The sequence below is a fragment of the Ciona intestinalis genome, chromosome 14, assembly GCF_000224145.3.
Source record: "Ciona intestinalis chromosome 14, KH, whole genome shotgun sequence".
Lineage (NCBI taxonomy): Eukaryota > Metazoa > Chordata > Ascidiacea > Phlebobranchia > Cionidae > Ciona > Ciona intestinalis.
In genome coordinates this window covers 3714051-3728279 of record NC_020179.2, presented here as the reverse complement: position 1 = coordinate 3728279, position 14229 = coordinate 3714051, and the positions used below count along the sequence as shown (strand labels likewise).

Genomic DNA, 14229 nt, shown 5'->3' with positions numbered 1-14229 from the left:
GCAGTCAATTAAATGAGCTATATAAAAACATATTAAACTAACTTTAATCAACATGTTTGCTGGTGGTCCTTTATGTAAAATGTTCAAAGCTAAGTTTGATTGGTATTATTCGTCCCAACAAGAGAAAAAAATTACTTCATGGCTATTTTTCTCCGATTGCCTAAATTCCGCGACAGTTTATAAACGTCACAGCTAAGTTTGATTCGTATTATTCGTCCCAACAAGAGAAAAAAATTACTTCATGGCTATTTTTCTCCGATTGCCTAAATTCCGCGACAGTTTATAAACGTCACTCACAGTGTATTTTTATGCCGAATGGATTACGCTATTAAAATCAATTACGTTCGCCTGCTACACAATCGTATCTGACAAATTTAGATGGTTTATGTAAGAATAGGAGAAATGAAACCCGCAACTGTGGTATAGGGAGTAAATACTTGTATGTTTTGCAATCGAAAAAGGTCGCAATAATGCCACCCGGGTTGCAGCAATACAAACGAAAGTTTGGCAGGCTTTATTTTTCGGCTATGAAATTCGATAGTTTTGTTCTTACTGATCCAAACACGCGATTTAAATATTGGGTGTTCACCTAAGAGCCCGTTCTTTACGCTCTAGTGCGTTTTACGTCATCAATCTTTACCAACCTGAAAAGCCAAATTTTCGACACGGATTTTTGCGATCTGATCGTCAAACTTTTCAGAACTTAGCATCCTTGACATTCAGTAAAAACTCGCGCGCTTTCGAGCATCAACCCGTATAAACCTAAGTCAGTTTACTAGGAGCTGGAACTATAGTTATGCACATGTGGTTACGCGCCCATACGCAACAGACGAAACGTCTGAGATATACACTCACATGTTCAAGGTAACGGAACAAAACTCACCTCGATTTTAAAGCGGCAGATTAACCTGTTTACGAAAATATGAACCCGAAGCACCAAGCTGGTATAGCTTTCACACGGGCGACGATAGAAGTAAGCCAAAGTAACGACGTGTTGTGAAAAAAATAACATTTTTAACAATTTCAAATCGTGTGGTAATTTAAAGCGAAATAATTTAAAGAAGGTTACAATAAACGAACCTCAAGTTAAAACCTTGGCAATTTTCATACAAAAATAACATCATATATGAATATATTTGTGAGAATACGGTTTTATGACCTTGCCATATATAATCCACAGGCATTTGACTTAATTGAAATTAAATCAAACTTTTCATTTGGAAGATAGGTGTATGATTATACAGTGCATTTGCAAAGTGCAACAGCATACGAACATGGAAGTTTTGTTACAGGTAGCAAAGCCTAATCGAAATTATAAACGATTGCAAGGCGTATGGTTGCGACCGCTGTGGTCTACAGAGAGTGCGTCTCACCGTAACGGGATATCATAATTGAGTTGTAGCGATTTAAAAAGCCGTCCGTCAGTTTTGTGTGACAACCCGACAGTTTTTGCGCATATCCATAATAAGCAATACTCACACTGCAGCGTGCCTTGCGGTTGCCTCTCTAGGTTTTTGTACACAAATTTTCTATATATCCACAAACTTAAGTATTTTCGGTGACCTTTCCGAATTTTTACGCTTCGTAAACGTGATTGATTTTAGACCTAAACAGATGCGCGTGGATGCGGCTTTCCGTAAAAACAAACGACTAAAAGTGTGCTAAAATTGACCAGATAATCTATCAGCTTTGAGTTTGCTTGCCACAGAGGATAAAATGTTACTTGCACGGTTTTAAAGTGAAATACTGCCCAGACTTAAGTTTGTTTGTAAACTACGTAAAACACCACTTATTGCTAGTAATTGTTCGGTGTGACCATGAGTTACAATTTTGTGCACAGACCCTGCATTATAATAGCAGTGACGTAAAGTAACTACGTCAGAAGTCGCAATCATGCCATTTATCTTGTAGAGTCACAGGGCAGAAAAACCATTTGCTGCTGGCGAAAAAACGAAACGACAAGCGTATATGATTCGTCGCATATCTATAACTGCAAGCAGAGCGAAGTAGGGAAACGCTATGCAGTTTATACAGACGTAATATAACGTGGTTTAAACGGAATGTTCTAGTTCATTTTGGTTGCGTAGGAGCTGTTATATGCTGGGTAGTTTTGTGGTACCAAAACCTGCGTAAACAAACGAAATATGGGCTCATGTTACTTTCGGTGTCTTTGGTGGAGTCTTAAATATGCTGGTAACGTGAAAGGGGATACGAGAAATGCGTAGTTAAATTTCGTCAATCGGTAAAGGGCGTATTTACCAAAGGAAAATACTTTTACAACTATTTGATTCGGTCAGAACGGAAAAATATATTATTTTATTATTGTAAATGCTGTTTAAGGCGCCAGAACGACGATTGTGACAAATTAATGTCCATAATGCTTATATAACTGAATAAAATTGTACCTAACTTACTATTGAGCCAAATTCTAATGCATACGTGACTTAAAATAGCATGCAACGTTAACGTTTCGATATAAAATGCTAAGGGCAAGAACCAAAGCTGCTCATTTGATCTATAAGTAGGGTTTAAATGCCACCGCGAATGTTTCCCATCGCGCATGTTCTACAATAACCGCATATGGTAGCGCTGTTCGCAATTATTAACGTCATTTAACCGGCGATCGTCGTGCATGCCCCGGCCGGCGCTATAAATTCGCTTGTACATATGATGCATTATTATAAAACAATCCGTACTCGTAGCCCACTGTTTGCATGCAGCGATTTGTGAGAACTGGTTATCGCGCGTACCATGCGATGCGGTCACAAATTCTTTGCTGGTAAGTTAATGATTAAAATTACGTCATGTTTTGGCAGTTTGTATATATAGTGGGGGTGTGTGCATCAATACATCTATGCAATATAACGGTAGCGGATCAAAGAAACATCTCATATCACGTTCTGGCATACGTTTAATATTCCAGTTTATTGAACAGAAAACATGGGGGACGTTTTAGTTTCGGAACCCAAATATTTATTACGGAAATTTTCTGTGAATGTTTTCTTTAGAAACCGAAACAGTCATAAAACGGGCTCATATTTTCAATAGCCTTCGTTTTTCAAAGACTATATTATGGGCTTGGTGTTTCGCTTATACAAGTAATTACTGTCTTATTCTACTACGCAGTGGTACTTTATACGCTTGCCGAATTACGACTCTTGTTGTCTTCCAGTAATTCAACTTGGTGTAAAAAGCTCTTTGAGTTTATAGAAATATATATCAATCTACAAAAAGAGATGTCGATTAAGAGACTGCAGTAGCCTGAGGTCGAACCGTTAACTTGCATCGCTCTTAGCTTCATGTTACCATCGTAAATAATCACGTCTTAGGTGGTCTGTGTCATTAACCTGGGCAGCGGACGCTGCATAGCCGGCTGTAAACGTTTAGACAGCGTATACGAGTCGATTTTCTAAATATTAATGTAATCTTCAAACTGTAAGGTTAGTATAACTTACTGCGGGGTGCTAGGGAAACTGCAATAACGGATCTCTGCGGGCGTATATATGCGCTGACCGCATTTTGACCGGTTTGTTATCTTTATTCAGCTTTGACTGCTGAGTGCACACGTTAGTGTAGAATTCAACGTAACGTAAAGCTATAGTATGGCAGTTGTAAGTTCATTGGTTTGTAAAGTGTAAAGTATAAGTTACATTGATGGGGTGTGTGGGTTAACATCGTCGTAGTCAAAAACGTGCCGCATTTACCGCGTCTTGTATATTTTCAAAACAAGCAAATGGTTGCTGACGCGTTCTATGCCGGTATAGACCTTAAGCAGAGCTGTAGCCCGGGTGATATGGTATTAACAGGATTAGAGGCTGTTCATTTGGTTTAGCGGGTATTTTACTTTGTAATACCCTGTTTTCGCCGCTTTTGCGGTAGTGGCCGCAATGATAGGGTTTCAACGATAAAACTTTGCAACAGGTTTGAAAACAAAGCACCAGAACTAAACCTTTATCGTGGACGGCTTATGGTCCGTAATACCAGGGCTAAGGGTCACTGGGATCTAGGACTGAGAACCTGTCAATATAATTGATGTCGGTCTTGCCCGCCTTGGCAGAATGATGTATTGGGAATGTTACAATCTTCAAATGTAAAAAAACACAATTCTAATCCGTCATAGGTTATTATACAAATATTCAAAATAGAACTAAAGGCGCCAGATTCAGTTCATTGAGCGTGGTAAACGGCTCTATACGTTTTAGTTGGGAAATTGAACGTGAAAACAAAACGTATAGTGACAGATTTATAGGCCTCGTTACTATATAAGTGACATGGTCTAAACAGCAGTTATGTGGAATTAAAATCAATCCTGTTTTATATGCTTGGATACGGCAGTAATATTCAGCTTGGGCTTTTTGTGCAGCGTTCGAAGCAGCGAGGTCGGGTGAATGCCCTTGTGGGTAATGTCTACAGACGCGCTTGAAAAAGGTCGCATAGTAAAACGCAGGTGTGTTAAATGTAAGCTCGTCTGCATGAAGGTACCATACACTCACCGGAACGACCGGTATGAGATTGAAATAGCAACGTTCGTTCTGAAAGCGGAAGACAGGAGCTGCTCTCTATAGCAAAAAGTGCTTGGTTTTTGAGTTAAGGAATTTAGGATATTTGACAAGAGTTGAAAGATACATCTGACGTTGTGTTCAATTTTACACAGAGCTGCCAGTGAAGCTGCTGTATAATTATCACTGGTTATAGGGTTTCTTGAGTAAAGGCAAGTTTCAAGAAAACAGCAACGAAACTATATACAGAGGTAAGCCCATGTTATCTTATTTCGATAAACAGTATTTACCAACCGTATAGGATCGTTTATTTCGATCATCAATTGCGTTTTCTGGCCCATTGCATTTTGAAAACAGATCCGATAAGGGCAAAGCAGAATTACGGAGCCTGTTTTATCTGGACAGGTAACAACATTTCATGCTGTAGTACATCACTATTTATTTTGAAACAAATACGTTTACGGGTAAACAAACTTTCGTTTTTGCGGAAACCCATTTTTGGGCAATTTGAGGCGAATTGTTTACGTGGTTTATGTAGTCGTTCTAAATGTGGACATCATGCTATAACAGGAAGTATGTGTATTAGTCTAATGCTATTAATAGTTAGCAAAACATGTATTGGGTAGGCCAATAATGTAGGATTAGGTACCAACAGCCTAGCTACCGTAAACATGGGAATCTAAAATAGCTATATTGACTTTCGGCGTGAGAAGGCGCTGTTGGGCCATGGATGTGTTATTTGCGCGGATTTAAATCTCCCGGAAACGGTCAGTAGTAAAGTGGCCGTCGTATTTTGACTTGTGTCGAAGTCGCTAAATTTTAGGACACAGAAAATTTGCCCAAGGATAATTTTGGATCCGCGGAAACGCTTTTATATCCAATAGAGCTTGACACGAGCGTTGCGTCGCTTTTCGATGGACCGGACAATGGCGGTTACGTCATGGTACACGCCGCTTTTTACCCTGTCATGGTTTCTATATCCACTTACGTGAACATTGCCAATACTGGACCTTGTTCTTTGCGAATTGAATTTAATTTAGCCGACGTACCGAAAAAAAGCAAAATCGATACGAAGAGCGTTATATTCGCTCAAACGGACCTCAGAAAGAAATAACAATAGTGTTTGTTTAACGTTACAAAGAGCGTCGCAACAAACCATGAGTGTATTATCGCTTCACACACCTAGATGAACAAGAAACCGACAATAGGCGAGCGCTTTAAAAACTGATTTTCCCGAATTCTGTACAGTGGGCGCATATGAATATTCGGTTGCGAGCGTGCGCTGAATAATAAGAGAGTGCGCTGCCTACGCTTTCAGTTCGGCCTTGGTAAATATTAAAGAAATTGATCTTTTCTCGCGAGCGCTATAAACACACGGCACAATCGGGCGGTTTCAAATGTACGGGTCACGGCCCTGGATATGTAGTGAGCGAGTATCAATGTGACGCGCATGCAGTGAGAGGATCTATCTTTAACACAGGGAAGGCAGGGGGTTTTAGAAGAGGAAGTTTCAAACGATTAGCGCTAAGATTTATTCACACTCGTTAGCGTTGGGTGTTTTGCATAGGATGGAGTGGAATGTTATTTGAGATATGCCCAGCGTACTGTATGGCTTACCAGGGTAGCTATCTACTATAGTACAGGAAGAAGCGGAAGCTTTGATTGCTTATTGCTTGCACAGTGTTTACTCATTTAGAAGGCCCGCTCACATATGGAGCTATGCGTATAAACGACAGGGAAGTGTTACCGTTTATCTTTCCGCAAAAATATAACAACAGTGTTGTTGCTGATTCTCAGAATATAACTCAGAAGGATAGGGAGGCCATTTTTTGAAAACCTGTAGGCAGCACTGGCAGTAGCTCAGTCTATTATTGTGACGTAACAGTCGTTCGACCATCGCGCGCTCTGCTGGATTCTATAACCTACTGGTACACTGCTACCAACTCATCCTATACGTATGGATGGAAAATCAGCTGGGGGCGGAGGTGTAAAAAGGAAAATACCATGGCAGCACGATGTGACGTCATCGGGAGGCTACGCACCGGAGAAAATGGCGCGCCGACGTAATGATGACGTCAGCGTAAAGTAAGTTTGTTGATGACGTCATTGGATTGTGTACGTGTATCATGAAGTGAAAGTTGCTGATTTCAGTTTGTAGGCAAGAAGTAAATAGGTTTTGTTTCACTTTGAAGGCGCAAGAACTAAAACTTTTAAATCGTTATACGTTTAAAACTGAAGCGCATTGTTGGTATGAAAACAGGACGAGATACGTTTCGTTTACAGAAGATAAAGTAAAACTAGTAGCGACAATTAAACCGTGCATGTTAAACCCTATAGGGACAATCGAGATTCTCAGGGTTTTTATATCAAGCTAGATTACTGTTTTCCGTTTGGTCAGGATATTACTTGAGTATACAACTGTGGAAAGATTGTCTAGTGTTTGTTGCTGTTAGCAATAAGGCGATACTGGCACCTGCTTTTTCACAGTAAGACTTAGGCTTAGGAATTTACAGTCTGTCCTCCCCAAATCCCGGGTTTCTTAGGTTCGGGATTTTGTCGAACGTTGCTGGTTCCTTTGTGTCTAAACCGAAACTCAAAGTGTTTATGTGAGGTAAACATAGCGCAATGTTATACAGTGGTAAACGTTGTAATCGAATAAATAATGGTAAAACACTTCGGAATATTGATCGTATTCTGTGTTAACTGCGTGCTACGCGAACCGTGTGGAAATAAACTGTGACGGCGCCTATCTTAACCAACAGTAAAGCTGGGGACAAATTACAGGTTCCTATTATCTGTTGTATTGCTATATAATACCGACTTAATCTGGGTCTGTATGGGTGGTTGTTTACTTACGTTCAATGTTGCGTTACGTTGCGAAGATTGAAGTACAACTGTACAAAATTTCTGAGACATGTAGACTCCGTTTCTATGTTTTACGACCGAAAATGTCACAAAAATTAAAATTGAATCTTATAAGTTGTTTATCCACAGCGATAAAGAACACCATAAACCAATACACCCGTGCGAACAGAGATATAGGATATTATAATGAAGTATAGTTTGATCCTAAATGGTTCCACTTATGATGAGAGGGTGTTATATTGTATAAGTTTGCGTTGGAAGCAGGTATAATTTGCGCTGTTTCTGTGTTTATTGACACTTCGTAAATTCGTGGCTGTTAAATGTTATTTTATTAATTTGAGTTTGGTTGCTATGACAACGCTGATGTGCTCGGGTACTGGAACAATGTTTTTTCGTTTTAGTTTTATTTAAAATCAAAGTCTGGGCAAGCCTTCGTCCGATTAACACAAACTTTCACAAAATCGAGTTGACAAAACTAAGAGTGTTTGTTTTCTAATATTTGCCCGAAAAGGCGCAAGCGAGTTTCTATTGTGCCGCACAATCGTACCGCGGCGCGATTTCTCCGTATACGCTTGTTTGGAAATTTGCGGACAAAAGCCTAAGTTCGAATTCGCTGGAGTCTACTGCTATTGCCTACCGTCCTTTATGCTTCGTGTTTGTCATGGCCAGCCAAGGGATCTCACGTTATTGTGGTAAATTCACACAGCGGGTGTTTTGTAAATTTAAATCAGGAATTCGCGGGTTATTACTTGGAGGTGTATTGACAAACTTTGCTTAGAAAAGTTTAAGGTATGAAGCTTGGCGGTTTATGCTGACGGTTAATTGAATGTAGCGTTTGTTTTAACACCGAATATCCGGTCATTGATTAGATCCAGCGGTTTCTATTGGTTAAGCTTGCGGAAAGTGAAGTGACGCCACCAGCAATAGACCTACGTCTTCGTTTTATATCGACGCGACCAGAATGAGTAAGAAAACGGATTTTGCTGCCTCTCTTAGGTGGGAGGTAGTTCCTCGTTGCGTGTGCGGCGTCAAACACTGCCTGTTTTCTGCTGGTTTTGTGTGTGCGTGCGTGAGCGTGCATGTGCAGAGAAACACCGAGTTAGTCATAACTTCCTTGCTAGCTTGCAAATAAACGAAAGCTCAGCGAGATATAACCAGAGGTTGGTCTAGCGCAAAAATATACGAGGCTGAGAAAAAACTGTTTGAGAAGTGAGGAAAAATGATGACAGTGCGCCTTAAACTTAATGACGCGTGAATAACACATAGATCTTTCGGATGAACGACGCCTTGCACGCACATAAAAAATAAATTTATTGAAATAGTGATAAAATATACTCTCAAATGGAATTATAAGTTTTTCGTCAACCATTTTGTGTTTGGGGAGCTAATTTGATGCGTCCCTCCAGTGGTTACTCAAAGTTTCGGTTTTTTTATCGTCGATAGTTATTTATATAAGATGTTTCACATATATTACTATGGGGGAAGATGGGGTACCGTTATCACGGTAATCTCATATATCCTAATCGTGTTCTAACAATTAAAAATGCTCTTTTAAAGTCGCGGAGCTAACGTTATATATCATTGCTAATATTTTCGTTGGCTTCTATAAATGGAACGATAAAAGAGAATGAAGAAGTGTCCCATTTTACCCAACTTCAATATATCTCGTTTAGTATTAGTCATCTTGTTTTGTGAGTACATAAACCTCCGGCGATTGGTGTTTCGGTTGTGAGATTACGTTTTAGCGGTAAACGCAATTTTAAAAACCTGTTACAACTTACATGGTATACCCAAAAGTTACATATACGTGGTAACTCGTAAACTGACACGAAGTTTGCGAAACAGAGCACCTGTGTCATAACGACTGTCGTCGCCACGCTACGTCAAAATATAAATAAATAAGTTCCATTCATGTCTCGTCTGTTTTGTAAAAAAGAAATTTCTGTATTTTTTTGTAGAATGACAGCGGATGAGATGGTTATTGATGAGACGTCGGCCGTTTGCAATGGACCTGATAACGAGAATGGTCTCTCTGGGGTCCCCAATGAAGCGGCTTTGGTTGCTCTTATGAAGAGGACGGGGTATTCTATCACCCAGGAAAACGGCCAGAGGAAATATGGGGGTCCTCCTCCGGGGTGGGAGAACAAACCGCCACCAAGGGGCGCTGAAGTGTTCGTGGGGAAAATCCCTCGTGACGTATTCGAGGACGAGTTGGTGCCGGTGTTTGAAACAGCCGGAAGGATCTATGAGATGAGACTCATGATGGATTTTGATGGAAAGAACCGAGGATACGCCTTCGTGATGTTTACAGCTAAGTCGGACGCTAAAGGTGCTGTGAAAAAGTTGAACAATTATGAAATACGAAAGGGGCGTATGCTGGGCGTGTGTTACAGTGTAGATAACTGCCGTCTCTTCGTGGGTGGAATCCCTAAGACGAAAAAGAAAGACGATATCTTCGCTGAAATGACAAAAGTCACGGAAGGTGTTACTGATGTAATAGTTTACCCAAGTGCTTCGGACAAAACTAAGAATCGTGGCTTCGCTTTTGTGGAGTATGACAGCCACAGAGCAGCCGCCATGGCTCGAAGAAAGCTTATTCCTGGCCGAATACAACTATGGGGACACCCGATAGCTGTAGACTGGGCTGAGCCAGAGCAAGACGTTGATGATGAAATTATGGGGCAAGTGAAAGTACTTTATGTCAGGAACCTTATGCTGGATACGACTGAGGACACGCTACAGAATGTGTTCAGTCAATTCAAACCTGGCTCCGTTGAACGAGTGAAAAAGATAAGAGATTACGCATTCGTTCATTTCAGCACACGTGAAGCTTGTATTGAAGCGATGGAGAAAATTAACGGGACCCACATAGACCAAGCCGAAGTAGAAGTTACTCTGGCTAAACCGGTGGACAAAAGTGATTACAACAGAATGGCAAAAGTTGGGGCAAAAGTTTTGAACGGGACAGAAACGAGCACGCCCACACAATCCCTGGTAATAACCGTATAAACTCACGCGCTATTCTTAGTGATATGTTATTAAAATATTCGGAAATGGCAGAGCGGGCATAAGGAATTTCAAATGCAATAGTAAACAATAACCAAATTTGGGTAAAATATGCTTTGTCGTATAGTAGTATTTGGTTTTGAGATAACGAGAAACTCATGCCTAAATCTCAGATCCCCTGAAGCACCTTACTATGGGACCTCACCCATAAGGAATATAATATAAAGGGTGGGGTAGGATGAAACGTGTTTTTGTCTTCTTTTTTCGTCCCGTTTGGTAGTAGTAAAAAACAAAATTTAAAGAAATACAAAGTTGTGAATAACAAATATAAAAAATACGATTAGAAAATATGGGACATGATGTGCTTAAGGTATCCCATCTTATTACACAGTACTATAATAGTATTTTACTTTTCAGGTCCAGGCACCTACAGTCGTTAATCAGAACGGAATGCTGGTTTACCCTGCTGGCGTGTACGGCAATGACATCGCGTACTATTCACTTGGCCAGTACAACCTCGCAACGGGTGCACGTCCAATATACCCGACCAGAGGCGGACTAAGGACCGACCGGGGGCGAGGCGCAGCTGGAACACGAGCACCAAGCGGAAGAAACAGTTATTTAGGCTACAGCGCTGGCAAAGCAACGTACGGACGATATTATTCCAAAAACAACCAGGAAAGGCCTGTAGCTGCTGACACCGCGGGTCTTGAACTCATTACTCAACAGAGTGTTTTGAACGGTCAGGCGGTTATACCAGTTACCGGTACCGAGCAAAACATCGGTACTATATACAAACCCAGCACCGTACCTCATATGCCCGGTCAGGCAGCTGCGGGTCAACAGATCGCCACGTATGCATCCCAAGTCGCTCAGGTGGCGACGATCCCCCAGGTCGTGCCAACCATGGTTAAATCATCTGACATTATCCTTGAAGAAATTTGCCAAAGACAAATGTGGGGTTCACCTTCATACCAACTGCTCACAACCACGGGAGGAGATGGCAGACAGTTATTCTTGTACAAGGTATCAATACCGGCGCTGGCAAGCATCTTTCCCACACAACCCTACTTTCAGGTAATTTCAACTTATAGTGAAGTAAACAGTACCCCGGTTCGTATATAACCGTTATTACAACGAATTGCGTTTGAATTACGGTTATAAAAGTATTTGATTTTAAAATAACACATCAATTTACGTAAACAGCGGAACGCGGTGATTAAATTTAACCCTTCACCTTATATAACGTTGTAATTAATTTTCAGCCAAACAAATTGTGTGTTACGGTGGAAGAAGCGAAAAGCTACGCCGCTGAATACGTGTTATCTCAACTTGCGTTGCAAGCAGACGGAACACCTGCTGTAGTACCGATGGCTACTGTATTCCAACAACCAAGCGCCCCTGCAGCCCCCTACCCGGTAAATTGAGCATCTCTATTTTTAAATGATATTTTTTTTTAAATGCAAACGGGTGGTCTACTGTTTAAATACCCTTACTATGACATTTAAAGCGTGAACAACATAATATACCATGATGTCACCCCATAAGGGACATGCACAAACAGCTACGACGAAGACGTACTTTGCACCACCTGCAGTACATTGTTGACCTATGTTATTGATTTATTTGGCCACAATCAATCGGGTACCTCTCCGTGTCTAGGTTCGGCTATTTAACTGCCTAGATTACTTCACAATGTTTGCTTTTATATCGATTTGCGAGCCGCATAGCATTTTAAATGCATTCAACAAATACACGAACATCATTAATGAGTTGCAAAGCGTTAACCTTTGTCCTACATATGCCGACTTAACTTATGGGATATTCACTCGTTAAATGCGAAGAGCGTAAAAGCTAACAAACACAATTTATGGAGCAAACAACCACAACAAGATCAACGTAAAAAAATAGAACCCGACAAAAGCAATCCGAAAATACACGGTTGCAACACTGCTGATTAAATGAAATGGGTATCCCAAATTACATCTAAAACTGCGCCTTTTGCACATAAATATGTAAAAGGTACTCTGTATAAATCGAAAATTCCTTGATATTAAAAGTTTAAGAACCACTGAACTCAGTATAATTTAGGTAAGAGGCATCAAACACGGATTTTCCTTTAGTTTAACATAAACATAATCTATATTATATGAATCGCTTAATAAATATAATTTACATTATCTGGAACGCTTCATAAACATAATCTATGTTGCAGGGCTTATTCGCGCAGCCTCAGATCCAACTACGTTCGAGTCCCACCTCACCCGTTACCCACCAGCCCACGTATGTACCAGTCACCACTCCATCGCCTACTATCCCTATGGGTTTTATGGATCCAAACATAATGCAACCTATCACTGTAATGTACCAGTGACGTCACCTCAGAACACGTCATCAACTTGGCGAGGATCATTAGCGTACAAGCTCGCCAGGTTCCTTATTTGGTTCGAATAGATTCGAAACTTTCTTTTATTCTTCACGTTTCTCGAATAGCGGTGATTGCTGGACACTACACCGTTTCAGTGCTATTATTGTGATGTCATAGTTTGCTGCGCTCGTGCATTTGTTCCAGTTTATTGTTATGCCAATGCTTCGTCATTCGCGAACATATTTTTTATATTCTGTATACATTATATACGCGTTTTCAGGAGAGTGCCGACAGACCTATTGCGCTATCCACGTTAAAATGAAAAAAAAACATAAACGTTTTACTTGACAATTTGTCGCATTTTTTTCATTTTTATCGCTTTTTTTAAGTTGCTAAATCGCGGAGTTAACTGTAACAACATATTTCGTAAAACGTTCCTCAAAACCACACATTTCCAGCAAACGCATTTTACAACAGAACTTTCGTTTCAACATAAATCTTAAAATACAGCTGCTGCTTGTACTCTCTCTTTATATATACGGCCCTTTGAATACAGTATCTACTACAAAAAGCACCTTTATTAATGACGTAACATGTGACACAAAGCTGTTACGTTAACCTAATGTGGTACAACCAGGAAAAATGTCCAACTGGCTGTATCGTTTCCTAATGTTTTTCTGTCAGCACTTGGTGTTATATTTTTTAAGTCGAACTTTTAAGTATTTGGTCCTTTCATAGTAACGTTTAAACTTGTGCCTAATGTGTGATGCAAAGTAAAAGTGAATGAAGTGCCCTTTAAAGCGAACTTTACACGTATTTTTCACCCTTTTTCGCCTTTTTGGCACATATAGTTACGTCCAGCCTATATATAGAACGTGATAAGACATCACATATTCACGCTTTGCTTTTTCGTTGTCACTTTCACAGTCACGTGCCGGCAATACAACATGTAGTGCAATGCATATGGGTTTTTATATTTAGCTCAGGATTTCGCAAATAACGTAAGTAAGATTTATAGTGGGTGAGGGAAGATGGGACACCTTTTCTTTTTATTTATGAAAATGTAAGGAATTATAAGACTGTATCCTTACGACGATTATAAAACTGTATTCTCACCATATAGACCGTTGTTAATTGTTTAAAACACGATGCCGATATTTGGATATTATGTGCTGAAGGTATCCCGTCTTTTCCCCCATACTATATACATTAAATCCTTGACATACAAAGTTCAAATTTCAAAGACTCACTGTAAGGTTTAGTACAGTAGCCTGGGGTATTCGTTACCCTATTATACAATGTTACCTATACCACAACACGTACGGTCAATAGACTGGCCCCATTATGATTTTTAAGTGTATATAAATACATCGCACACGACTCCCATGAACAAACTTTACCTAAATATGTCGTATTTGCTGATGAAATATATATATAAAGGGTATATGTATTTTTGTTTTAATATGGAACGCTTCACGATTTTACGTGCCA

The 14229-nt window shown here is 40.1% G+C and overlaps 2 protein-coding genes across 4 annotated transcripts in view; one reads left to right on the top strand and one right to left on the bottom strand.

The window, feature by feature from the left end:
- The window catches only part of zf(fyve)-6 (zinc finger protein 6), a 48619-nt gene that overhangs the window by 34083 nt on the left and 307 nt on the right, over positions 1–14229 (bottom strand). The window lies entirely within an intron of this gene.
- LOC100184840 (probable RNA-binding protein 46) lies at positions 4632–13700 on the top strand. 3 transcript variants are annotated; one of them, XM_018814763.2, is made up of 5 exons: positions 4632–4750; positions 9323–10358; positions 10788–11447; positions 11636–11788; positions 12586–13700. In XM_018814763.2, the coding sequence occupies exons 2-5, from the start codon at positions 9324–9326 to the stop codon at positions 12742–12744; spliced, it is 2007 nt and encodes a 668-aa protein (XP_018670308.1). In that variant the 5' UTR covers positions 4632–4750; position 9323; the 3' UTR covers positions 12745–13700. The 3 variants fall into 3 exon arrangements, with proteins under 3 accessions (XP_018670308.1, XP_002127144.1, XP_018670309.1); XM_002127108.3 differs by lacking the exon at positions 4632–4750 and adding an exon at positions 6206–6584; XM_018814764.2 differs by lacking the exon at positions 4632–4750 and adding an exon at positions 6630–7110.

Excerpts from the sequence above, each read along its gene's own strand:
- LOC100184840 (XM_002127108.3), top strand. The coding sequence starts at position 6,457 with ATGGATGGAAAATCAGCTGGGGGCGGAGGTGTAAAAAGGAAAATACCA. Across the intron at positions 11,448-11,635 it reads CCACACAACCCTACTTTCAG|CCAAACAAATTGTGTGTTAC; the intron begins GTAATTTCAACT and ends ATTAATTTTCAG. Across the intron at positions 11,789-12,585 it reads CCCCTGCAGCCCCCTACCCG|GGCTTATTCGCGCAGCCTCA; the intron begins GTAAATTGAGCA and ends TCTATGTTGCAG.